This window comes from Myotis myotis, unplaced genomic scaffold (genome assembly GCF_014108235.1).
Source record: "Myotis myotis isolate mMyoMyo1 unplaced genomic scaffold, mMyoMyo1.p scaffold_m19_p_11, whole genome shotgun sequence".
NCBI classification, from domain to species: domain Eukaryota; kingdom Metazoa; phylum Chordata; class Mammalia; order Chiroptera; family Vespertilionidae; genus Myotis; species Myotis myotis.
In genome coordinates, this window is record NW_023416315.1 from 23,068,615 (window position 1) to 23,096,587 (window position 27,973).

Consider the following 27,973-nt stretch of genomic DNA (forward strand, 5'->3'; position numbering starts at 1 on the left):
CAGGGTTAGGGCCAGGGTCAGGGTCAGGGTCAGGGTCAGGGTTAGGGCCAGGGTCAGGGTCAGGGTCAGGGTCAGGGTTAGGGCCAGGGTTAGGGCCAGGGTCAGGGTCAGGGTTAGGGCCAGGGTCAGGGTCAGGGTTAGGGCCAGGGTCAGGGTTAGGGCCAGGGTCAGGGTCAGGGTCAGGGTCAGGGTTAGGGCCAGGGTCAGGGTCAGGGTCAGGGTTAGGGCCAGGGTCAGGGTCAGGGTCAGGATCAGGGTTAGGGCCAGGGTTAGGGTTAGGGACAGGGTCAGGGTCAGGGTCAGGGTCAGGGTCAGGGTCAGGGTTAGCGTGGAGCATGGAAAGCTGGGTGCTTGCAGTGGGCTGAGCTGACAGGGTATCTGCTAGGAGAGAATGTAAGGAGATCCTGAAAACGAGCGGCCCAAAGGTTAGATGGACTCTTCTAGGAGAAACTGAACAGGCAGCCCTGGAAGGAGAGAGTGATGCCGCCGCCAGAGGGCGCCCTGAGGCGAGGAGCGGGGGCCGGGCGGGGGAGAGGTGGGGCCCGGCCGAGGGCTGGGGCGGCGGATGAGCCCTGATCAACTCTGGACTGGGCTGCGGGCCCTCTCTCCTCACTTCCGGTTCCGCTTCCGCTTCTCAGGTCCCGGAGCTCCGAGGCCGGCTCCCCGCCAAACCGGGACGAGCCGCCCGCCGACCCGCAAGAATGCGTTACCTAGTGCCGCGGTCACGGCCGCCGTCACAGGCGCCCCGACCCCGCCCCGGCCCGCTCAGTCCCTCTCCGGCTCCCGCACCTGCCCGCGAGCTCCCCGGGGCCGCAGGTGCGGGCCACGGCGGAATTCCACGCCCCGCGAGGCCCGCCAGCTCTGGGGAGGGACGGGGAGGCTGATGTCCCAGGTGCGTCCGAACCCGAGGCTGCGCTCGGCGGGGCGCTGGTGGCCGGGGGCGCGGCCTGGGCGCTCCTGGGGGTCCCCCTCCAAGCCCGAGGGCGGGGTGGGGTTCTCACCCTTTGGGGTCCCGCTCTGCAAAGGGCTCCCCTCGCTCAGGACACCCGAAGTCTTCGGAAGCACCGCTGTTGACCTGCTGAATAATGATTCCTGCTCCATTGGGGGGACCATGGGGGGCGCGTTGATCAGCTAAGTTTTCCTGAACGTTTACGGCTGAATGTGAGGCCAGAACTGAATGTCAGCCCGTGTCCGCGAAGTGGAGCCCTTGTAGGACGGACCTACAGGCGTTCACACTACTCGGGAACATCTTCCCCTTTGCGGATCTGTTCCCGTTGAAATTCATCCCCATAGTAATGATTGATGTGCCACCGCAGGGTCCACGGAGGGGCTGTCGGGAGGAAGGAAGCCCCTGGCTCCTCTGCCGCGTTGGGGTGGACAATTTAGCAAAGCCTGTTTGCTGCCTGCCCTGAGGGCGGGTCCCTGTGACAGCGGCCGAGTCCCCCGCTGCCAAGTCGAGTGTGCCCCCCTCCTCTTTTCCAGATTGTGCCTTTTTAGCCAGGAAGCATGGAGGTGATCCACCACCGGCCCTGCTGCTGCAGGGAGCGCGAAGGAGCTGACCTCCTGTCAGACACCTTTTACTCCAACGAGGTGCACACGCCGCTGCAAGCAACTCCTCGCCCAACTGCCTCGGAGGACAGGTACAACAAAAACTAGAGAAAGCAAACCCTTTCTTATTAAAGGGTTTTAATATGCTTGTATATGTAAGAGAAAAAAAAAAAACCACTTACGGTTATGGGCTCTTCTGTTTATCACACGATTGGGAAAGCATAACATGACAATTACCTAAACTTGAAAGTGCTCACATCTGGTAGGAACTTGATAAAAAGTAAGTGGGTGTGTATTTTTAAAAGGTAGACATCAAATTCACCCATTGCATTGTAAAACTCTAGGATGATTGGTTCCCTCATTTGAAAATTAATCTGTTTCAAACAATTTTATTCTATGACACGATCGGGTTAAAAATACTCCCAGGATCTTGTTCATAGTTGCACCTAAATTTTTGCTTTACCAAATTTCCTGTAACACAATAACTGCGGATTATGATTAAAATTGCATTTACTGTATAATGAGTCATTACTATGTGTGGGTACTCTACCAAATGCTTTTTATGTGAGAACTAGAGGCCCAGTGCACAAATTCATGTACCACTGGGGTTCCTCACCTGGCCTGCAGGATTGGGCCGAAACCAGCTCTCTGACATCCCCCAAGGGGATCCTGGATTGTGAGAGGGCACAGGCCAGGTCAAGGGACCCCACCAGTCCACAATTGGGGCCAGGGAGAGACAGTGGGAGGGCTCTAGGGCGTGTCCAGCCCATCTCTCACTCAGTCCCTATAGGCCAAACCCCAGCAGCAAGCTAACCTACCAGTCGAAGCATCTGCCCCTTGATGGTCAGTGCACATCATAGCAAGCGGTTGAGTGGCCTTAGCATATCATTAGCATATTACACTTGAACGGGCGACCGGTCGACCAGACACTGAGCATATTATGCTTTTATTATATAGGATTCTTTTAATCCTCACAACAACCCTAAAAGATAGTACTATTACTGTTCCCATGTTATGTATGAAGTAATAGGTAAAACAAATTCTCCAAGATCTTAGTGCCAGCTTTTCTGCATTGTATTTACTTGAATCATTTTGAGGGGGTGGGGGAATTTCACACTTGGATGGGTGAAAAACTAGCCCGTGTGGTTGTTTTGTTTCTTTGTTTTGTTTGTTTTTATTTTTTAATTTCATTTCATTTAGAATTATTTCTTTAAGACCTCTTCACTTAAGAATTATTTCATTAAGAAATCAGACAGCAAGTCTGGAACATCACTACCTCACAGGAAGTCCATTTGGAATGTTTCTGATTATTAGATAATTTTCTTCCTACTGAGAAAATTCCCCCTCTTAATTTCCACCTGCTGACCCTGGTTCTTCCCTCTGAAGCCATGCAAAATAAGAAAAATCAGTCATCTCTATGATAACAGCCCTTCAAGAGTGTGAAGATTCTTTTGGCCCTAGAAGAGTTCTCTTTGTCAGACTAAACACTGGCTCTCAATAGACTTGACTCTTCTTTCTTCTTCCATCTCAGCTTTCACAATCTTGATCTTGCATAGATCTGTTCCGGTCTGTAAACATGCTCTTTATATGAAAAGCAAAAAGAAGGCTTTTTTCCTAATTATAAAACTAATACCTTCCTTATGAATGCTTTAGAAACCATGGAAATCCATAAAGAAAACAAATTTCCCATTGTTTGACAGAAAGAAAAATTAGTACTTCCTTTGTACAGAATACCTCTGTTCTTTATCTAGAAATGACCACCGTTAACATCTCAACATGTGTTCTCTTCATTTTTTTAAATTTAAAGATCATATTCAATGTGTTTTTTGTAAACTATTTTCACTACATGAAAATGAATATTGTCATATTTGTGGAGAGAGGGCTCAGCTCACTTCTGAATTAGTCCTTTTTGTACCGTCTTTTCTACTATTAACCTGATTCCAAAAAGCGGTTGTCAGCCCAAAATTCCTCTCAGCTCCAAGGGCCATCCGATTAGGCAGGGCTTCCCCTGAGTCAGGGAGAACCATTAGCAGATCATGAGTGATCTGGGGATGAGCAGTTGGCTTAAAAGCAGCATTGTGAGGTTTTATACTTGGCCAAAAGGTTTCGGAGTAGGAATTTAGGTCTGCCATATCTGATTGATCTTTATCCCCTCAAAAGTACTCTAAGGCTTTTCACTGAAATTTTGATCCCTTCTAGCTAAATGATCTTATGGTTGATTGATTTATAATTGGCTCCAATACCCTTTAACTGGCATGAAATGTAAGAGAAGCATCTTTAAGAAAGTAATTGCTTTTTGTTAACTGACTATAAAGTAAACACATGTCCTAGGTATAAACATGTTCCTGGCTTCTGATTACTAAAACTTGCTTTCTCTTTTACTCCATGGACTTCTTTCCTTTCATGGTCCCTAAGTGGGAAAGTCAGGATGATCATATATTCTCAGAACCCCTCCTGTTAACTCCCTCTCAAGAATCAGCCGGGCAGCTTACAGAATGAGAAGTTGGCTTTTCTCTCCAGGTTGTCATTTGGAACTGCTCTGGAAAGTGTCATCAAGAGAACACTGATTGGTACCTCTGTTCTATCAATGCTGAGGCTTATTTCTTCAGACCAGGTTAAGGGTCAGTAACTCCCAACTCAAATCTCAAAAGCAAAACAAAACGAAAAGCTCCTAGCTTCTAGAAATTACCCTTCATAATGGTAAGGATGAACATGAGTCCTAGCACATGTTAGCTCTCAGCAGCTTAATTTTCTAAATATGGATGTGCTTAAGGGGATGTCTTTTTTTTAATATCATAATGTATTTTGAACTCAGTTGGTAATTTTAACAGCAGTGCAAAATTATTTCCTCACATCAGACTACTTTTTTTTTTTCTTTCCAGAATAGGTAATGCAGTCTAGCACCATTGTTACCCAATGGTATACAGACAGGGTACATCAAAATCACCTGAGAAGCTATCTAAAAATGCAGATTCCTGGGTACTCTCTATAGATGTTCTAGCTCAGTAAGTTTGAGGTGGGTCTAGGGAATCTGCATTGTAAGAGTTTTCTAGCTTTTTTTGAGAACGATTGGGCTAATGGAAAGCCTGAAAACAGTTAGACAATCAGGATTATGGTTCTGGCTCACCACTGTCTTAGGGCAACTTAATCTTTATTCTTCAGTTACGTTCTTCACTGGTAAATTTTGAAGCAATTACAGTAGTCATTAATACAGGGTAGGGCAAAAGTAGGCTTATAGTTATTTGTATGGAAAATACTACAATAAATAATCCTATCTAATAAAAGAGAAACATGGTAATTAGCCGTACGTCCACTAACCTTCTCATTGGCTAATCAGGGTGATATGCAAATTAACTGCCAGCCAAGATGGCGGCCGGCAGCCAGGCAGCTTGAAGCGAACATGAGGCTTGCTTGCTTCAGTGACGGAGGACTCCAACGTTCCCCACCTGCCACTGCAGGCCTCTGAGCTTGCAGTTTGAAACATTGTTACAAATATAGAAGCTAAACAAAACCCCAGAAACCTGCATTCAGGCAGCCGGGATCTCAGAGCTGGAGTTGAAACAGTGTTTCGATTATAGAACCCAAACAAACCAGATACCTGCTTTCAGCAGCGGAGGCCTAAGAGCTGGAGCCAAGCCTCAGAGCTAAAGCTGGCCCAGAATAAAAAAAAAGAAAAGAAAAAAAGGAGCGGTTGGGAGCTTCAGTCACCCGCCAGCCTGAAAACAGCCTTCAGCCCCTCACCCAGACTGGCCAGGCACCCCAGTGGGGACCCCCACCCTGACCCAGGACACCTTTCAGGGCAAACCAGCCGGCACCCACCCGTGCACCAGGCCTCTATCCTATATAGTAAAAGGGTAATATGCCTCCCAGCACCAGGATCAGTGTGACAGGGGGCAGTGCCCAAACCCCCTGATCGCCCTGCGGCTCTGTGTGTAACAGGGGATGGGGCCACAACCTCCCTATCCGCCCTGCTCTATTCGTGACACGGGGCAGCGCCCAAACCCCCTGATCGCCCTGCGGCTCTGTGTGTGACAGGGTACGGAGCCCCAACCCCCCTGATGGGCCCTGCTCTGTGAGTGACAGGGGGCAGCGCCCCAACCCCCTGATTGGCCCTGCTCTGTGCGTGACAGGGGGTGGTGCCGCAACCTCCCCATCAACCCTGCCTTGAGTGTGACAGGGGGCGGTGCCCCAACCCCCCAATGGGCCCTACCCTGAGCGTGACTGAGGGTGGCATCGCAACCACCCGATCTGCCCTGCTCTGTGCATGACAAGGGGCGGCGCCCCAACTCCCGAATCAGCCCTGCTCCCCAATGAGCCTGACCAGGGGCTGCACCTAGGGATTGGGCCTGCCCTCTGCCACCCGGGAGCAGGCCTAAGCCAGCAGGTCGTTATCTCCCGAGGGGTCCCAGACTGCGAGAGGGCACAGGCCAGGCTGAGGGACCCCCCCTTCCTCCGGAGTGCACAAATTTTTGTGCACCAGGCCTCTAGTAAGTAATAATACAAGAAGAAGCTGGTTTGCTTTTGCCTCACCCTGTATATATACTCAGTTGATTGCTTTTTAAAATATTAATAAATTGATGGTGTACTTTTGTATTTCTTCCATTGAAAATTTAAGAATGACAGGTACAGCTATTAAGAATCACAGATGTCTATATCCTTTTTCCATTCGGTTGACATCTTCTGACCTCTAGCACAAGCATGTCAAACTCAGAGGCTAACACGGGCCAAATAAACAAGGTTTAAGTTTATGTGGGCCGCAAAAACACAAAAGCTTCAATTTTCATAGAAACATACGTTTATTTCGATACAGACATACTGAATACAAAAAGCTGAAATAAATTAGTAATCATTAACATAAAATAATCGAACATTTTAATAAAAGTTAACATTTTTTCTTCAACATTAATTTCCCAGACACTGAATAACTGTGCAAATTAATAAGCGTAACGCAAATAAACCTATTTTTCTTGTTCTCCGAAAGTGAACTATTTATGTTGCACACACCAAGCAAGTCAGTACAAGACTAATGACGTGGCAATCGGCTGCTAAAATATTCACTGCTAGTATTAGTGGAGAGAAATGTGTGCCTGCATGTATGGCACGTAAGGGAAATGAACGCAACAGGATTATAGTAATCAGTCATTAACAAACGTTGTAGTTCGTTATAAATAATTATGTATAACAGGATAGTGTAAAAATTAAGTTATGAAATTTTTATTGAAACGTTTCTTACATACCGCTATGTTGGCTGGGCCGTAAAAGTATTCATTGTGGACCACATGTGGCCCATGGGCCGAAAGTCTGACATGCTTGCTCTAGCAAGTTGTCTGTTCATTAGGGAGACAAACATATTAATTAAGGAAGTGCCTTGACAATTGTTTCAGATTCCATTATACGTTCCCATTTTGTTTCTGGATTCATTCCATTGCTTTCTGATTACTAAATATTTTTTTGACTATTAGCACTCTGCCAACTAAAAATTAAAGTATCTTTGTTCTGAGCTTTCCTTTAATCATGCCTTCCAATGATCACTGCTGGCTAAATTAAGCCTCCCAAGATTGGAATGTAATATTCAAAATTCTGGAAAGAGACATATTTGTGAGTATACTAAAAACAACTTAATTGTACGCTTTAAATGGATGAGTTATGTGGCATGTGAGTTATAGCTCAATAAAAACTTTTAAAAGATGTAAGCATACATACTACAACTATTATTGAAAAAAGAAAAAAAAACAACAACTACAGATAATCTATAAGCCCTCAGGAATTTAACCTCCTTCCCTCAGCAGTCCAATGATGCCTAAATAACCAGTCTCTATCATCATCTACCCAGCACTGAGAATTCTGTAATCTGAAAATATAATCTAAAAATAGTTTTGAAGCTGTAGGAATTTTAGTTGTTTGTCTTAGCCGTTTGGGCAGCTCTAACCAACTAGCACAGACCAGGTAGCTGGGTAACTCGTAAACAACAAACGTATTTCTCACAGTTCTGGAGGCTGGAAGTCTAGGGTCGTGGCACCGGCAGGTTCGTGTTCTGGTGAGAACCTTCTCCCCGGTTCATCGCTGGCACCTTCTTGCTGTATCTTCACCTGGTAGCAAAGCTAGCAAGCTCTCTGGGTCTCTTCTGTAAGAGTGTTAGTCCCATTCATGAGGGCTTCACCTTCATGACCTAGCCACCTCCTAAAGGCCCCACCTCCTTAATATCATCACAGTGGGCATTAGGATTTCAACATAAAAATCTGGGGGGACACAAATATTCAGACCATAGAATTCCATACTGAAGCTATTTTAAAAGTCTCTCTTTTTTCACAGGTATCAGGAATTGAAGGAGTCGCTCCAACCATGCAGGCTTCCATGGGGTGCTGACAAGGAATATGGTGGGATGATACCCATTTCACTCCCTGAGGAACACAGGCCAAAATGTGACCCCCTCCATGCCATGGGCAAGGGACATCAGCACTATGGATATGGTGGAGATACCTGGCCAAGGTAAGTAATCTTTCTGCCTTTCACACAGGGGTATTTATTTTTCATTTTTATTTCTATTGTGAGTCCTTTCTAATTTAAATCTGCCCCCAAACTTATTTCTTTGACTATTTATAAGAAGACACAGATGGAAAAACTAATTATATAATATCTAATTGTGAAGTCAGTAAAAAAAAAAAAATCTGTGTTTATGGATGTCTGCTGTCCTTAGAGATGTTCAAGTGTTATTATCAGAAATTTTGATTATTAATTTAATTCCCTTGCTAATCTCATTTTATCTAAAACTAAATGGGAATATCCTGAGAGATTTAATTAAAAATGTTTTTGCTTGAGCAAATAGCTGGCCTAATGTGTACAGATGTTCTTGAATTTTTGGAACTTTTGATTTCTAATTTGTTCATGAATCTGTAGTTATTAGAATCTATTGGGCATTGTTTTCAGTTATTAAAATATCTAATAATTTATAAATCTTAAAGTCACTCAGTAACTTTATGTAAAACTGGTTAAAACTGAAGAGAAAGCAAAGATAAATCTGAGCAGTAAATATAATGTCACATGAATTATTTGCTAAAAATTATGAAATTTATTAAAAATAAAATCCATCAAACTTTCATACACAGCTTACTTACTCCTGCTTTCTCTAGCAATCTTGGTTACCTAGTTTACTAATAAATAATCTAGCTAACTAACTTGTTGTTCTAAAGCAGTTAAAAGAAATTAGAAAAGACAAGTCAAAGCTAGAGAGAGAAACAGTAACAACAGGAACATGTGGCAGCCAATGACCGTTTCAAAGCCTAAGTAAAGCAGTAAAAAGCAGACAAATGAAAATGTGCTCACCTCCTCAAAAGGGAAGACCCAACATCTCATCAGTTCCTACATCCAGCTCCAAGTCTAGGATCTCTGTGTACGTTCACCCCTGTCTAGTTCGGTCATAATCTTGTCAGGATAGTCCACATGTCTGCACTTAATAAACCTATCACCAGCACACCCTATATGAAATAATAAGGAAAAAGTAAAAATTAGTGAATGTATAAAAGTATATAGGACACAACAGGAAGAAAATATGGAATGTGACTAGACCTTATTTCTACAGCTGGCATGAGGCTCTTATGTTATAATTTCCTTCCTCCACTACCCATCCAAGTTCCCTTGCCCTCAGCCAGTACATGAGCTGGTAGTTCATTACCTGATGGGACAACCCCAAATTCTGTTCCTGAGAGATCTAAGCTCTTAGTGTGAGGCTGCTACAGTATTCCATTAATTCTATGCCACTGGAAGCAATGCTAGGAGGTGTCAAAAGCTTATTTAGGTTCCAGAAATACTCCTTTCCCCCCTGCATTGTATAGCAGCAGTCCTCTTGTCCTTGATGTTAAGGATCAATCATCCCAGCCTACTTGGTACAGTCCTTTCTTGCCTGTTTTCTCCAGAGTCAAAAGGAGCCCCAATTACCTCATCATCCCTTCAACTTCCAGTTCAACGGGACTGTTGTTGTGTTCTCTTGATGGAAGCACTGCTCTCTCGAACTCTAGACCAGCATCGCCCCAGGGGCGTGCAGGAAGTAAAAGTTAGTTCTCAAGTGTAACAGGAAGAAAACAGTCAGAGGCAGTCTCCCACTTACTCCCTGTGCTTTTTAGGCCAGGCATTCTGTCGCTGGGGGAAACTATTGGTCAGTAGTTCAGTGCATGTGCCACACTCCAGGACAACACTCAGCCATAACCGAGTCTTCAATAGGCTATTCTACCATTCTGCAAATCTGGTAAGACCATTGCACCTTTTAAATTCAACCCTTGCCTCTCTGGCAGGTGTGGCTAGTTGGTGCTTCCTCCCATACACTGAATGATCACGGGTTCAATTCCTGCTCAGGGCACAGGCCCAGGTTGTGGGTTTGATCCCCAGTCAGGGTACATGTGGGAGACAACTAATCGATGTTTTTGACTTTTAAAAGAAAAATCGTATCTAAAATGTTTTTCCTACCACCAAGAAAAAAAATACATTCTTGTCTATTTTATTTTAATATTTGTATGTATTTCTCTCAATTCCTTTGATTTTTAACCATCAGAAGTTATCTTTTTGAGTAGTGTGAAATACTATTCAGTTATGGCTGAGTGTTGTCCTAAAGAGTGTGGCCATGTGCTCTGAACCAATTACCAATAAGTAGTTTCCCCAAAGACAGGATGCCTGCTCTAAAAATGTCCTCTCAACTCTGCTGTGAACCTAAAACTGCTCTGGAAAAAAAAATCTTTTTAAAAAATCTATAAGGCCCACCCCACCAATCCCAGTCTCTTTCCTGGAGAGAATTGCAGTCACCACTACCCTGTATCTCCTTTCACACCTTTAGTTTACAGAATTATATGGGCACCCATTGAAAATATATGGTATTATTTTATACTAGAGGCCCAGTGCACAAAAATTTGTGCATTCGGGTTGGTCCCTCAGCCCGGTGTGTGCCCTCTCGCAGTCTGGGACCCCTCAGGGGATGACCACCTGCTGGCTTAGGCCCGCTCCGTGGGGGGATTGGGCCTAAGCTGGCAGTCAGACATCCCTTTGGCAGCCCGGGAGCCCTCGGGGGATGTCCACTTGCCAGCGGGGAGCAGACCTAAGCTGCAGTCAGACATCCTTAGTGCTGCTGAGGAGGCAGGAGAGGCTCCCACCACGACCGCTGTACTGGCAGCCATCAGCCTGGCTTGTGGCTGAGCAGAGCTCCTCCCATGTGAGAGCGCCCTGACCACCAGAGGGCAGCTCCTGCATTGAGCGTCTGCCCCCTGGTGGTCAGTGTGTGTCATAGTGACCAGTCATTCCCAGTCATTTTGCTGTTAGGGTCAATTTGCATATTACCCTTTTATTATATAGGATGTGGATACATTTGATATATAGTATTAGGCAAGTTAGTTCTCTTTATCTCTATATAATCTAGAGATTATAAATACAGATCAATCTCATTCTTTTTAATTTCTCAGTGTTCCACAACATGGATACATCATAGATTACTTAGCCATTCTCATAATTTTTTTTTTTTGCATTAATTATAAGTAATGAATATGTTTGTACAGAAACGTTTCTCTAGGGAAAATCTGAAGTGGAAGTTTTGGGTCACAATATATAAATATTTTTAATCTTAGTAGATAGAGCCCAAGTGCTTTATATTCTCTTGGTAGTAGCTAAAAGTATCCATTTCTCCACACTCTTGCCCAGCTGTATTATAGTATCAAACTATAATTTTTGCCCATCTAAATAGTATCTTGGTTATCAGAATGCATTTCTCTAATTAGGTTGAGAAATTTTTTCTTAGGTATAGCCATTACATTTCCTTTTCTGTTCTTATTTTTTCTCCATTTTCATAGTTTGTCTTTTAGCTATAGATTTTATTAGTTCTTTATGTTCTGGATATTAATCCTTTACATATCTTTATTGCAAGTATTTCTTCCAATCTATGTTTTGTTTTGAGTTTTAAATATGTTTTTATTGATTTTTAGAGAGAGAGGAAGGAAGAGGGAAAGAGAGAGAAATATTGCTCAGCTGCCTCCTGCATGCCGCTTACCAGGGATGGAGCCTGCAACCCAGGCATGTGCCCTGACAGGGAATTGAACTGGTGACCTCTCAGGGCACACCAGCCAGGGTTCCAATCTGTTTTATTAGAACTTTTTATGCTGTCCTGACTTCACGTTTTTCATTTGATGTTATTGTATTTACTTTTGTTACTTTTATTAAAATAAAAATATTATTTAAAATGTTTTTCCTATCACCAAGAAAAAAATTCATTCTTGTATATTTTATTTTAATAATTGTATGTAGTTCCTAGTTCTTTAGATTTTTAATCCATCTGAAACTATCTTTGAGAGTAGTATGAAATATAAATCTATTTTTTTCCAAATAGCTATTGAATTTTTCCTGCATTGTATATTGAAAGTAAATCCTCCTCCGCTGATATAAAATGCCTCCATTTTGCCCAGCCCAAGTTGCTCAGTTGGTTGAGCATCTGCCTGTGTACCAAAAGGTTGCTGGTTCGATTCCTGATCAGGGCACATACCTGGGCTGTGGGTTCAGTCCCCACTTGGAGTGTATATGGGAGGCAACCGATCAATGTTTCTCACATCAATGTTCTCTCTCTCTAAGCATGTCCTCAGGTGAAGATTAAAAAATAAAATAATACAATAAAGTGCCACCTTTTCATATACTGAATTTCCCAATACACATGGTTGTATTAGTCTATTTGCTATTTGCCTTTTCCTGTCTCACTGTTACATTGTGTTAATTTGAAAAAGTGTTCAATTTAATTTTTTCTTTCTTTTCAGAAGGCTTCCTATTGAACAGTTCTATTATTTGACACAGAACAAAAAAAGTGACATCTATGGAAATGATTCTTTGTAAGTTTTGGGTTTCTTTTTCTTATGTGAGATCAAATAACATTTTTTATATTTGTATTGAATTCATAGATGAAGGGAGAGGGAGGAAGAAATAGAAACATGAATGATAGAGGAACAATGATCAGCTGCCTCTTGCACACCCCCTGCTGGGGATGGAGCCTGAAACCAGGTCATGTGCCCTGACAGAGAATCAAACCCTGACCTCCTGGTTCATAGGTCATCACTCAACCACTGAGCCACACCAGCAAGGCCAAATAACAATTTTTAAGTGAAAATGAGTTATATGAGAAATGTTTTTTAAAAAACCAAAATGGGAACTTTTAGAAAATACAAGTGTTCCTTTTTTTATAGAGATCATTAATAATAGAAACCAAGACCAAACAAATGACAAAAATAAAACAAATAATCCTAAACTCACTGATTCTAATATTTAAACAAGTGAGGAAAAAGTAGGAAATATAAATTAGATTATAATGTTCGAAGGGATTTAAATAGGCCACTTTGGTCCATTTCCCTGCTTTTGACCTAGTTACTCAATCTAATATTTACATTTCTTTAAAGGCTCACAGAAAATGTTAAGTGCCATCAACAAAAATTTTAATTGGAATTTTATGAGACATTCCTTATTATAATCTACAAATAACTCTTAAAAAGACTATTCCCTAAATCTCTTTTGGATAAGGAATACATGGTAATTATTTTTTATTCTTTGAAATAATTGGTGACATACAATACAAAATTATACTTTTTAATTTTCAGATAAAAATAAAACACTGACAATAATGAAGTAACTGAAAATATCCCTTCTTTGCCTTTAACAAATTAGGAATTTATTTCTGAGTAAGAAGTTAATATAGAGTTTAGCCACAAGAGGGAGCCAAAAAGACATGATATTTGTGGTTAGTAGGCCCTGTTGATCCTTTTGGGATTAGTTAACTTTGAATAGTAGGTTAAGAGTATGACTGGTTCAGGTCAAGGAATTGGTGTCTCTGAGCATATATTCTTTTCATTCATTTTATTTTCTTTCTTTTTTTAATATATTTCTATTGATTTCAGAGAGGAAGGGAGAAGGAGAGAAACATCAATGATGAGAGAGAATCACTGATTGGCTGCCTCCTGCATGCCCCCTACTAGGGATCAAGCCTGCAACCTGGGCATGTGCCCTTGACCAAAATTGAACCCGGACCCTTCAGTCCCCAGGCCGATGCTCTATCCACTGAGCCAAACCAGCTAGGGCTCACTCACTTTATTTTCAAACTTTGAGGATTGTCTTTAGAAGCTTTTCTTTTTAAAAAAAAAAAAAAAATTCCATTTTGAGTCAAATCAATTTTAGGCACATATTTGTCAATGTCATCACTAAATGTGTCACATGAGAAAATTTTTAGATGCTGACAATGTTTCACAAATAATAGCCAATCTACTAACTCTAGATCCCTTCAGTTGTTATATTCATTGCCCCCTCTTCCCTAACTCAACCAGAAATATAACCGGAAGACAAGACATGTATGGTTTTTTTTAAGTTCCAAACCCACAAACTTAGAGTCCAAATAAAGAAGGGCATAAACATGTTATAGCTCATATGAATCATGTATTTATAATATAGGCTAATAAAACTATATGGCTAATATACCATTTCCTAAATAGACAAACATAAAAAATTAAAAGAATATACTCAATTTTACTGATCTTTACTATCAACTGATTAACATTCTGTTCATTTTTCACACCTGAAATATTTAGAAATATTTGTATAGTTAGAAACTAATTGTTAAACCCAATGAAAGTGGATGACAATCTTTGCCTAGTGTGGACTTTGTTCCTGGGCTGCAGTATGACTTCAGTAAACTGTTCCTGGCTGCAGTATGGCCTGCAGGGCTCAGCATATTTAGTAAATACACAAACTTCAGATGAACTGATTCAGAAAAGGCGTACCTTCAAGTACCTTGTTCAGTTTTGTTCTAGCCTCTCAGTCAATGGAGAGATCAGCAATCCTGGGCAAAAGGACAAAGCACACACAGTACTCAGGTCACTTTAGGTCGTGTAATTGTACCACATGCACACTGGCAGGCTGCCTCAGAGCACTTGCTACTGCTTGAGGGTGAATGTCAATAAGAACAAGAGCTCTGTTATCATTACAAGTAGCAATCCTACTTGCACTGCAAATAAGAAATGCACAATGGGGACTGAGGGGCCCCGGGTTCGATTCCGGTCAAGGGCATGTGCCTGGGTTGTGGGCACATCCCCGGTGGGAGATGTGCAGGAGGCAGCTGATCAATGTTTCTCTCTCATCGATGTTTCTGACTCTCTATCCCTCTCCCTTCCTCTCTGTAAAAAATCAATAAAATATCTTTAAAAAAAAAAAAAAAGAAATGCACAACGGGTGTTTAGTAGGACTGAAATTAGAGTAATCAGAATGGTAAAAAAATGATCAATAGACAACTGAGATAGGATGACATCATATCTCTCTGGTCAGCTATTCATTGTTCCAGAAAGTCAACTAGGATATTATAAAGTCAATATTATATAAAAGACACTATAGCTGGAAAATTGGATACTTCTTTATTCTTAAGCAAGTTTCTAATAGAAATGTAAGCTTTAAAAAGTCCGTAATATAAATTAGGATTCGTTTCCTGTTTTTATTCTAGGTTGCCCAAACCACCTAATTCAGCAGTAGGGTAAGTATACACTTGTATTTCCCTTCCCTGTTCTTTTCTTTTTTTAATGTATTGATTCTAGAGAAACATTGATTTCTTGTTCCACTTATTTATGCACTCATTGGTTGCTTCTTGTATGTGCCCTGCCCAGGGATCAAACCCGCAACCCTGGCATATTGGGATGATGCTCTAACCATTTGAGATACCCAGCCAGGGCCTTCTCTGTTCTAATCAAGGAAAAAATGTATTGGCGATTCAAAGGTCTTAGTGTGGGGACACATGAGACTTTTCATGAATGTGGGAGAGGCTGACACAGGTCCAAAGTTAGAATATCATTGATTTCTCCCAATTATATGCCCTGCTAATCTTTTTTTTAAACAAACTTTTTTAGTATAGTTTTATATTTACAAAATTATTGGGAAACAGTAGAGTTCCTATATACCTCACACCCAGTTTCTCCTGTTATTAGCATCTTACATTAGTATGGTACATGTGTCACAATGAATGAGCCAAATATAAAGCCCATACTTTACTCAGATTTCCTCAGTTTTTCCCCTAAGGTCCTTTTTGTGTTCCAGGATCCCATCCAAGAATTTGGTAGTCTCCCTAGTTCCTTAAGTTCCTTGTGGCTGTGACCATTTCACGGTTTCCTTTTTTTTATGGTCTACACACTTTTGAGGATTACAGGTCACATGCTTTGCAGAATGTCCCCAAGTTGGGATTTGTCTGATGTTTTTCTCATGATTGGACTCAGCTAATTTGTCTGGGGATGGAAGAGGTAAAGTGCCATTTTTATCACATCCTATCAAGAGTACATGCTATTTGAAATTTTTTTTTAATTTTGTTTTATTGCTTAAAGTATTATAAAGAGTATTACATATGTCTCCTTTTTTTTTTCCCCCCTTGACCATCCCCTGGCCTCCCCTACCCCCCAGTGTCTTGTGTCCATTGGTTATGCTTATATGCATGCATACAAGTCCTTCGGTTGATCTCTTACTGTCCCCCTCCAACCCTTCCCGGCCTTCCTGCTGTAATTTGACAGTCTGTTCTGTCAAGTAACACTCCCTCCACGTTCTGCGTGGAGTAGGGTTCGGTATCTGAAAGAGGAGCCACACAACAAATGAGAGAAAAAGACACGAGATAATTTTGCAATATTGGGGGACCAGGCGGGCAAGTCCCGAAGGACTTCCACCGATGCTCAGGCCGCTCCAATCTTTTATTGATCTGGAGTAGCCCTTAGGGTAAGGAGGTTTCAATGACACACGGATTAGCAGACAATTTCTAGGAATAGACAAAGTATCTGATTAGCTCATCAGTAGATGATTTCCAGTAACAGAGTATCTGATCAACAATAATCAACAAGGATCTACATAAGTATCTAAGGAATTAAGGGAACTAAGGTGGGGATGCTTCAACTATTATTACCTAAATTAACTGAGTGGTTCCTAGATTAACTGGGTGGTGCACAGTTCTGACCTTTGCTAGGACTTCAAAGGTTACTAGCTTTTGGGGGTCTCTGTCTAAACTCAGCTAGTGAAGACAATGAATGGACTCCGGCATGTTCGATGCTGCTCTGCCTCTGTATTTTTGTTCTTCAGTTTATAATGGTCTTAATTATCCATAAATGAGTGAGATCATGTGGTATTTTTCTTTCATTGACTGGCGCTATTGGAAATTTTTTTTAATTATTTAAAAGAGTACATGCTATCCACATAACTTACCACTGTTGATGTTGACGTTGATTACCTAGCTGAGGTCGTGTTTGCCAGGTTTCCCCTGTGCAGTCGCTCTTGTTTTCTCCCCTCCCGTCCTGTGCTCTTTAGGAAGCCATTCTAGACAGGCTGCACCTAGAGATCTGGAATTATGCTCCCCCTCCTTGAGGAAAACGTACTTACATAACTTACTGGCATTGTTCTACCCCATTTATTTATTTATGATCCGCTTATATCAATATGGACTCAAGGGTACTCACGTTGTGCTTTGGTACGTTAGTAGTAACCCTGTACCACTTTACTTGTTCTGTTACTCAGGTTGACCACTGGGAGCTCTCTCAGTTGGCTCCTATATCCACATACCCATCCGTGTGGTGTCCTTCTGACATGTTTGTTTGTTTGTTTGTTTACTACTATATCACTTACTGCTGTGAGGGTTTTATTTTCCTTTGAACGGTTCCTTACTTTCTGGCAGTATAAGACGCTACACACGTATATTTCCTGCCCCAGTCCTAGAGTCAGCCATTGCGCCAAGGAGCCCAGTTCCTTCTATGGGAGAATGGTATTAGAAAACAGGATCTAAACACTAGGTGTGCTTGATGCTACTAAAGTCCCTGTCAGTCTTAACTGAAAATAATAAGGTAACATTTTAAAATTGTGTTACAGGGTAAGATCTGCTCAAAAGGCTATTAAATTTTATCCCTAGCCAGTTTAGTGCAGTGGAGAGCATCAGCCCATGGACTAAAGGGTCCCAGGTTCGATTCTAATCAAGGGCACATACCTTGGTTGCAGGTTTCCCAGACCTGGTTGAGGTGCATGCAGGAGGCAACCAGTCAATGTCTCTCTCTCATATCGATGTTTCTCTCTGTCTCTCCCTCTCCCTTCCACTCTCTAAAAATCAGTGGAAAAATATCCTTGGGTGAAGATTAACAATAACAACAAAAAGGCAAAAACATTTTTAAATCTTAGTTGTTTTGGGGTTTTAAAAAACACAACTATGTGAAGACCTTTGTTTTGGACTTTCCAAATCCTTTTAATAGAAATATGAAAAGTAAAGCCCTTTTTGTTGGGTTCTTTTTCTCAGACCACCCGTCTGCTTGTAGCCTGATAAATTCCAAAGTCTCTTCCTTTGACATGGTCCTCAAACATCCCCAGGAAAGAGCTGTTATCATCTTGTTAAACATCTTGGTAAATCTTGCTCAGACAGCCCATGCCTCTAACTGAACGATGTATAAAACCAAATTCCTTTATTTAAATGCCTGTGAGGTTAAGTAAATGATGTTCTGCCTTATCATTTCTTCTCTATTTAGGGACTCAAGACACAAAATGAAAGTAACCTTTATAAATCATTTAATATATCCAGGAACATAATATTTTCTGAATATTTTATTCCTTAAAGGAATAAAAATACATTCTGGTCGTTTAATACTATTGTATTCAAAACCTGAGTAAGATAAAACCTGAAAATTTAGTGGAAGGTATAATTTTGCAATATGTTTTTTAACAAACAAATATAACCTTTGCAATATATTGAATGAAATCTCATAACATACATAGACTCATAGCACACAGAGTCCACAGGTTTCAGGTCTTAGAATAAATAACATCTTCCTGAATCATTACTAGATATAACTTAATACTATTTGCTAGGAAATACACATTTCTAGAATCTAAAGGGGAAAAAATTTCTGCCCTGCCTTCCTAACTCCCACCTTTTACCCCTTCTTCATGAAGCCAAAATCCTGGCCACAGGCAAAACCAGAAGATTCTGAGAACTACACACACATTTTGCAAATTTACTTCCTTATCAAGGAGACCACTCCCCAGAAATGGTTTGTGGAATTCATGTAGTTCTTTTGTTGTAATTTAACATGTTCTTGGCCCTTAAAACTTACTTTCTAAAGTAATGAGTAATCTCTACTTTTTTTTAAAAATAAATTTGTATTGATTTCAGAGAGGAAGGGAGAGATAGATGATAGATAGATGATAGATAGATAGATGATAGATAGATAGATAGATAGATAGATAGATAGATAGATAGATAGATAGATAGATGATAGATAGATAGAAACACTAATGATGAGACAGAAAATCATCAATCAGTTGCCTTCTGCAAGCCTCACACTGGGGATCGAGCCCACAACCTGGGCATATATCCTGACCAGGAATCGAACAATGACCTCCTGGTTCATAGGTCGACGCACGACCACTGTGCTACACCAGCCAGCCAGAACATGGGCTTTGTACTAGACCACAGTAAGCACCATCCTTTCCTGATTCAAGTAGATTGGACACTCTCTGTGAGCACAGATGTGTTCATTCCTACTTTATTCACACAATTTGCTCAAACTATAAATGCTTTTTTTCAAGTAGATTTTAAAGAGGAAATTAATTCAAGGGGAATGGTTTACTATGGAATCCACTGAATTGGACACTGGAAATATTTACAACAAATTTGTAGTATATAAAATGAAATAGTCAGTATTGCTTCATTAAAAGAGCAGTTACTACACTAATTGTCATGACTCAGGAATGTCAGTCATTTGGAATTTAGGAATGCCCTGATTCTCTTCTCATATCATTAGAGTTGACAACCTTGTGTCCTGTGTAGTAGTTGATGTGGCACTTTTTAAGCAAAGTAAGTAAACTGAAAAAGTTTTTTAATGATCAGCAATAAAATAATGCTATACCCAATTCAAAAATATGTTCAGGTGAGAGAGTTTGTGACAAGGGCAAGAAAACCTAATTCCTTTACAAACAAAAAAAGAGCTGACTGGCCTCCTAAATGACTTTTGCCTGGAGTCCAGATTTTTTGTCTTACAAAAATATTTTATTTATTGATTGACTGATTGATTGACTGACTTCAGGGAAGGAGAGAGAGAGAAACATCGGTTCATTGTTCCACCTATGTATGCAACCACTGGTTGATTCTCATATGTGCCCTGACTCGGGATTGAACCTGCAATCTTGGGATGGTACAGTACCTGCCATAAAGAAGGTTCCAATAAATATTTAGTGATTAATTTTTTAAAATTGCACTTCTGTTTTGTTTGTTTGCTCAACTAAATCTCAGTGAAATCTGCTCCCCGTATCCAGTTGAACATCCCTACCACACACACATCTGTCGCGGTGCCATGTTCCCAACCTTTACATCACCTAAGGATCGCTACACTGGCATTAACGCCCGAGGCCAACAGCCATTTCCTCCAACTGTGCCAACGAAGCCTTATGATACACTGATTTTGAAGACAAAAGGTAAAATGTAATTTAAAATCAGAACACTATTAATTTTTCTTATATTTGGAGTTTATTCAATAATAAAATTAAAGAAAGTAGGGCAAAGGATTCAAGTCACAAAAGTATGACCATCAGAAAGTTGTTCTCAACTGTAACTGCACTTTAGAATCAGTTGGGGCCTCGCCACAGACCAATTAAATCAGAATCTCTGCAGATACCCTTAGCTTTTCTTCTTTATACAGAACCTCCCATGGCAGAATCAGAAACATTGTAGAATTGGTTGTTTTTAGTCTACTTATATTTTGTTTTTATTTCCTTTTTGCTCTCTCCTATGGTTTAGCTTTTTAAAATTCCATCTTCAGGTCATCAGCACAAGGAACAGTGGTGGGTTCAGAGCATTATGGATGTAGCAGCCATGATGAAAGTGAAAGACCCTCATTGAAATAGGACTCAGAAAGTGATGGGAGCAGTTTGTTCAGTTCCTTTTAACACAGGGGTCCTCAAACTTTTTAAACGGGGGGCCAGTTCACTGTCCCTCAGACCGTTGGAGGGCCGGACTATAGTTTAAAAAAAAACCATGAACAAATTCCTGTGCACACTGCACATATCTTATTTTGAAGTAAAAAAACAAAAATGGGAACAAATACAATATTTGTATTTGCATGTGGCCCACGGGCCGTAGTTTGAGGACCCCTGTTTTAACACCTTGGGAGCATTTTATCACAGATGCAAACATTGGGGTCTTCCCAGATTAGTTTTATTATAGAGAATGCTAAACCCATACACTAGTCTTCAAGTCTATCCCACACTAGACAACTCAAAACAGAGAAGAAACCTACGGCGAAAGAATGAAGGTAACTGAAGGTGACAGAAGAGGTACACGGTAGGCAGAGATAAATACTTGTTGAATGAATTTGGGCTGTGAGGAAGGTAAGACCCAAGAACTGTCCTGTAACTCAGGTCCTCTGTACATGAATAATTGAACCCAAACATAAGAATAGGTACTGCCATTATTATCAACCTCAGTACCTTACAGGGGTCAGTAACATTTTGAGAAATATTACAGTGGAATGTTTAACAGCACGGACTATGGAGTCAGACTGCAGGGGTTGAATTCTGGCTATGCCACTTACTCACCATAGACCATGGGAAAGTTTCCTCACTTCTGTGCCTCCGCTTCTCAATCTATAAAACAGGAACATTAGTACCTACTTCATAGGTAATAGAGGTAAGTGTTAGCAGTCACTATTTTTGTTACTCAGTTACCTGCTGTCAACCATGGTCTGAAAATATTAAATGGAAAATTCCAAAAATAAACAGTTTATAAGTTTGAAACTGCATGCCATTAAGTAGGGTGATGAACTCTCCCAATGTCCCACTCTGTGCCACCCTGACATAAATCATCCCTTGTCCTGCGTGTCCATGCTGTATGGTGCTACCCATTCATTAGTCACTTAGAGGCATCTGCGTTATCAGCCTGAAAAAACAGAGTATAGAGAGAGTTCAGTACTATCCTCAGTCTCAAATATCCCCTGCGGATAAGGGGGAACACTGTTCCACCAATACCTAGGAAGCTGTATTGTTTAAGACAGCCGTGGGCAAACTATGGCCCGCGGCCGGATACGCCCGTTTGAAATGAATAAAACTATTGGGAAAAAAAAGACCGTACCCTTTTATGTAATGATGTTTACTTTGAATTTATATTAGTTCACACAAACACTCCACCCATGCTTTTGTTCCAGCCCTCCGGTCCAGTTTAAGAACCCATTGTGGCCCTCGAGTCAAAAAGTTTGCCCACCCGTGGTTTAAGATGTTCTCTTTCAATACCTTTTTGGTAATCAAGTACTACATTTCTTGATATTTAGGCAGGGAAAAGCCAAAACAGGTAGTTTAGAATTATATTTGCTAAACTAGAAAGAGGATCCAGGAAGATTTACAATTTACCTAAAAATTCCTTTCATTAACAAAGAAAGGTAAAGTACGATTCCCCCTCCTACCACTGGGAGCGCTGTGGTTAGAGAGTCATTCTCAGTCCCTGTGGCCCATACGCTGTGTATTAAGGGCGGGAGGAGGTCAAGAAGTCAAAGCAAGCTGTAACTATATAGCTAAAATGTGCACCTGCATCCTCTCTGCCTCATATTGTCTTGTTTCTATTTACTGCACCCATAAATCCCATGAATTAGAAGATTGTTCTTATATATTCAGGATAACAGTGCTTGCCCTGAAAATTCCAGGTAATCCTTACAGACATGAACTGCTTGATATTCCCATGGATTCAAAGAAGAAAGCCTTGACTTGGCCAGGTCAGGGTGTGTATTATGACGTAAGTATTTTTAATGTGTGTTTGAAACAAAGTAAAAAATGTCTTTACTCTATATGTTTCTCAGAGTCCAAAAGATTGATTACTTTTATATTCTATCTGGGTGAAAACTTTGAGAGTTTGACCAGGATTCACATTTTTTGTTGTCGTTTTCTTAGCTGATTTCAGATAGTTTGGGCAGTTCTGTAACAATTCCACAATTAGCAAAATAAGGTTCCTCCTGAAAGAAGGTGGAAGAGGACTGTATTTCACTTACTGTGTGTCCCCCAACTCTATTCTTATGATTTAAACTGTATTAAGTAACTCTAAATATGCATAGAGTAAATGAGAGATTTTAAGCAAGATTTACAATTTACTGTAGAAACCATTATATTTGTGTAGTATCAGAAAGAAATTAGCCCTAGCCGGTTTTGCTCAGTGGATAGAGCACCAGCCTGAGGACTGAAGGGTCCCAGGTTCAATTCCAGTCAAGCGCACATGCCCAGGTAATGGGCTCAATCCCCAATAGGGGGCGTGCAGGAGGCAGCCGATAGATGATTCTCTCTCATGAGATATTGATGTTTCTTTCTCTCTCCCCCTCTCCCTTCCTCTCTGAAATCAATAAAAATATATTTTTAAAATAAAATAAAAACAATAGCAACTGTTTATTGAGATAGTGAATCAGCTCTTATTCTACTAGATGTCATCAATTGTAATAATCTTTTATGTTCATATTCTAGTTTCCTAAATGTGTTGAGAAAAACAAGCCAGTATTCTACCCCAAGCCTCCTAAAACCTTCGCTCCTAACACTTCTTTGAATTCATGGGATCCTGTTAACTCTCAAAAAGAAGCCAACATACAAAGAAATATTGAGCGGTCCCACTGGATCAGTTCATACACTCATGATTTCACAGGTATGAGTTCACTTTAATACAAGTGAAAAGAACATAATTAGGTCATTGACAAATGCTGCTATAAGCTTTCATCTAATATTTCCCCCTGTTTCTTAATCTAAAGTACCAATAGAAATTCAGGTGGGTGGTAAGTTTCTCTTAGCAGGTAACCAGGAGGTAAAGTTGGTTTTCATTTTATTGTTCTAATTATATTACAAAGGGGAATGGGTGAGCTTTTCTCTAAAAGGTCACTTACATGCCATTTTTCATTTAACAAAATAATAAGACATGATGTTTCTATTAAGGTGTGGGGCCCATGAACCCCCTTGAACTGGATGATTACCATGAAAAGGCGATAGCAGAGTTAACTGGACAGATAGGATTTGACCCACAACCTGTAAGTAATTGCAGTCAACTCTCAGTTATTTGGGGGGAAAGTATCCACATGTTGGACTCTTTCTTGCTTTGCCCACTTCTTATTTGCTTTTTGAATATTGGTGAGTAAACTAGAAAACGGACATTTTAACTCATTTTAGAAGTTAATTCTGAATTGATCTAAACTGTCTTGAATACCTTTCTCCACTCTTTTGAAGAACAAGGTAGGTTTCTTTTTTTCTTCACAGAACTGGTTGTTTTCTAAAAAAACATTGTATACTGTTACTATTGCTAAAATTTACAATGTCATTGTTTTACAAATGCTTACCTAGTAATTTAATGAGATTCTTAAATTCTGTGAATCTTTGCATATTTGTGTATCTTGTACATTATCACTGCTTTTGAAGAGATAAAGGCTTCTTTCTGATATCCACAATGATTAAGTGTTGGCTGAATTACAATCAAAAGCCAGTACATTCTTTGTAAATATCAGCGATTTCTTAATTATGTGAAGTGACCTGAAAGAAATGATCAAGCCCTTTATGATTATGTAAATAAAATAAAGTGACCCAATAGTATTCATTTATTGTTTTATTTGGGGCCTAAATTTTATCCTCTAAAACTACAAAGTTTTTAAAACAAAATTAATATTTTCAAAGAGGTAAACTGTGGAAAAACACATAAAAGACAACTATAAGCTATTTCAATATTAACTCTTAGACTGAACTGTACACAATTTTTTATACTAGCTTCAATATTTCCCAAAGTGATATAAAATCATTAACACCAGAGTAGTTCCATAGACTGTGCTGTGTCAGTCACTGAAGGGTTTTTAATTTTCTTCACTTTTCATTTTCAACTAGCATTCTCTAAGGCTACAAAAGATGATATATAACCCTAACTGGTTTGGCTCAGTGGATAGAGCATCAGCCTGCAGACTGAAGGGTCCCCAGTAGGGGGTGTGCAGGGCCGATCAATGATTCTCTCTTATCATCATTGATGTTTCTATCTCTCTCTCCCTTTCCCTTCCTCTCTGAAATCAATAAAAGCATGTAAAAAAATAAAATAAAAATTTAAAAAAAGATGATACATCTACTTTTGTTAGGTGTGTTCAGCAGCTGTCCAGACTTCCAGAGTTTACCCTGAGGAAACAGTTTTATGATTTTTATTTAGAAATATATGCACAGTTGTACAAAGGATGTCTGTCAAGAATATTATGTGCAAAATTATTGTACAAGTAAAACAACACCTACATTTTTATTAATAGCAAGATAAAAATGCCTAAAATAGTTGGAAGTTTCAGTGAATCTTGCTTGTTTCTAACTAAAACATAAATAACGACTCTAGGAAGGCATGGGTTAGTGGTAATAAATATGTGTATGAAATATTTTGCTGTAGTAGAATAAAATAACGGTATTAAAAACTGCTTCTTCATAAAAGGATGCTGTCAGAGTAGGATATGATATACCCTATTCTTTTTATTTTTTTAATATTTTTTTACTGATTTCAGAAAGGAAAGGAGAGAGAGATAAAAATACAATGATGAGAGATAATCATTGATCGGCTGCCTCCTGCACACCCCCTACTGGGGATTGAGCTCACAACCAGGCCTGTGCCCTTGACCAGGAATCAAACCCGGGACCCTTCAGTCCAGAGGCTGCCGCTCTACCCACTAAGCCAAACCATCTAGGGCTATACTTTTTCTTTATGATAAATTTAACAAAGCATTTCAAAGAGCTAGGGTTTTGAGGGGGGTTTTTTTTCTTTTTTTTTTTTTTTTTTTTTCATAGTATCTACTCAAACCTGATTAAAGGTTGTAACAGATTTTTTACAAATAGTATGGAAATTCTTCCAACTATGAACAGAGAAGGTTCCAAAGTATGTTCCTCACTTCATTTTTTTTCCTAAGTCCAAACTACTTTTACTATCTCACCATTCTCATTTTTATCTCTGTCGTCTCTATTCCATTATCATCATATATCCATTCTTTTTTAGTTTTTTTTCTTCAATATATAAAAATGTTCAAACACACAGAAAAGTTTAAACAGTTTTACAGTTGATATGCATATTCCCATCTCCTTGATTCTACCATGAGCATTTTACTATACTTATCACATAATCCATATTTCCATCCCTCTACCCAACCTTGTTATTTTTATGCACTTCAGAGTAAATTGAAGACAGTAGCATACTTTACCTCTAAACATTCAGTATGTATATCATTAACCACAGTTCAATTTGTTTGCAGTTTTTTCTTTTAAGGTAAAATGTACATTCAGTGATATGCACAAATCTTAAGTGTACACTCAATGGGTTTTGACAAATGCATACACCTCTGTAACCCAAACCTCTAGCAATGTATTGAAAATTACCATCATCTCAGAAAGTTCCCTCATGTCCCTCCAACTCCTCCCCTCCTTCCTCCTGCCCCCCAAAGACATATACCTATTAATCAGCTTTTCAATACACTCACTACTTTTGCAGTTACAGACATGACTGAGTTCACAGTATTTATAAAACATCTCAAAAAACAGGGGACAGTTATGACAGATTCCTCTCAGACCAGTGTTTCCACAACATAGCACATCACTAGCCTCAGCATCACTGAGATGTTAGTTGAAAAAGCAGATTCCTGAATCACAATCTCAGAGGATCAAGTTTAGGAATCTCGTTTTCTTTCAGCTCCAAAGCTGATTTTCAATGAACCAAGGTTTAAGCACCCTTGCCCTTGGCCTAATAAAGAAGGCCAATAACAGGGATTTAAATAACTGCCCATAACTTTTAACATCAACTGTTGGTGATGGGCAGTTTTGTTCCAACGATTATTTTACATCTTTGAAAGTTTGAAAGCAAAGCGTTCCTACATAGAGGAATTTCTGTATAGCCAAGTACAAATACACCCTTTCCATATTAATAAAAACTAGTAGAGGAGGAAAACATGTTTATTAAGACCCAAATTTCAGTATCTTTAAATATAAAAACAGTCAAATGTGTACTCTTACACCCATCTGTGTTTACTCAGGCAGTGAAAATGGGTATGATTTTTGACTGGCCATTTATGGCAATATCCTTTACAATGCCAGGTTTATTAATTAATCACTTTTCTCCTTTTTATCCCACCACTACAGTCAGAAAAATTCCATTCTGTCCTCAAACCCCCCAGACCCTCGGATGGACGAATAGCTCGACTGATTCAGAACCAACGTCCTCTGGAGGCTATTGTCCAGCAAAGACCACCTCCCTGTCCTGATTGTACCCCTAGAGTTTTGTGTAATTTTCATACCTTCATACCCAGTTCTTCAGAACTGATGGCACTTCGTGATAACACACTAGCAGGTATGATCCATAAACACCAGGAAATTGAAGACAAGATTAAGGAAGAACAACGTTTGTTATCTACCTTTGCATGCCCACCTGGTTACCCAACGAAAGATATGACTAACGGTTATGACATACAACCATTTCCAAAAATTACAGATACTAAAAAGACAGAAGATTTGTACTGGAGACAGCTGCCATTAAAACCCCAACCTGTACCTCACTACCACCCCAACCAATACATTCAATATGAACATTTTAAATCTGCCTTACTTGACCAGCATGCTATGTGTCAAAACCCTGTTAACCTTAGTACGCCTAGTCCTGTACAAAATAAACCAGACGCAGAAGCTCTTGATCTAGGATGTTTTTTAAGGAAGCCAGAAGAACAGCTGACCTTCAACACAGAAACTGATGAAGAAACGAAATCTCTTCTGGGTTGGATTCCTAAAGTTGGAGGGGCCAAGACTCAGGCCAACCTGCTTGAGCTTAAGAACTCTTTTTCAAAATCTGGTGCACAAAAACGTTTCCATAAATCAATTAGAGAAGACCATAAAGACCTTAGGAATAAGGTACATTTAGGGATGAAACACCAATTCTATGACCATAATTCCTATTATTTCTACAATTGAGATATTCATCTTTCCCTTCAAAACATAGCCTCTTGCAAGAAAAGAAAATAGAATTTCTTCCTTGTTACTGGATTCTGTTTTATAGATGAGCCATCATGAACCTTGCTAATGAGGTTTATGTTTTCAGGAATTTAAGTTTGGATCTGGTCAGAGGAACCCAATTTGGCAATAAAATATTAGAACCAGAAAAACTTATAGTCTTTCATCTCATTTCCAAATGATATTCCAAGTAATTTCCCAAAACAATGTGCATGGCAAAGTTTACATTAGTTTTTAAAAAATGAATTTCTGGGGGGATAAAACCCTCAAATGTCCAATAATGGACAGATGTCTATACAAATTATATTACCCTAATAAAATAAATAGGTGAACACTCTCTCTTTATGTAAATGTTTGTACAAAATAACATTAGGTACAAAAGACAAAACTCAAATGCCCTGTCAATTGAGGGATA

The 27,973-nt window shown here is 40.1% G+C and overlaps 1 protein-coding gene across 4 annotated transcripts; it reads left to right on the forward strand.

The window, feature by feature from the left end:
* Positions 1-602: 602 nt before the first annotated feature.
* CUNH7orf31 (chromosome unknown C7orf31 homolog) lies at positions 603-27,973 on the forward strand. 4 transcript variants are annotated; one of them, XM_036327850.1, is made up of 10 exons: positions 607-892; positions 1,483-1,640; positions 7,861-8,037; positions 12,330-12,398; positions 15,044-15,073; positions 19,838-20,019; positions 22,236-22,324; positions 23,041-23,215; positions 23,500-23,591; positions 26,698-27,967. In XM_036327850.1, the coding sequence occupies exons 2-10, from the start codon at positions 1,507-1,509 to the stop codon at positions 27,517-27,519; spliced, it is 1,770 nt and encodes a 589-aa protein (XP_036183743.1). In that variant the 5' UTR covers positions 607-892; positions 1,483-1,506; the 3' UTR covers positions 27,520-27,967. The 4 variants fall into 4 exon arrangements, with proteins under 4 accessions (XP_036183744.1, XP_036183743.1, XP_036183741.1 ...); XM_036327848.1 differs by having other exon boundaries at positions 608-892; positions 12,327-12,398; positions 26,698-27,966; XM_036327849.1 differs by lacking the exon at positions 607-892 and having other exon boundaries at positions 902-1,640; positions 12,327-12,398; positions 26,698-27,966.

What these genes read in the sequence shown, in the direction of transcription:
- CUNH7orf31 (XM_036327848.1), top strand. Translation starts at nt 1,507, where the DNA reads ATGGAGGTGATCCACCACCGGCCCTGCTGCTGCAGGGAGCGCGAAGGA. An exon ending in ACTGATTTTGAAGACAAAAG is followed by an intron (nt 20,020 to 22,235) that starts GTAAAATGTAAT and finishes TGAAAATTCCAG; the next exon opens with GTAATCCTTACAGACATGAA. An exon ending in GTCAGGGTGTGTATTATGAC is followed by an intron (nt 22,325 to 23,040) that starts GTAAGTATTTTT and finishes TTCATATTCTAG; the next exon opens with TTTCCTAAATGTGTTGAGAA.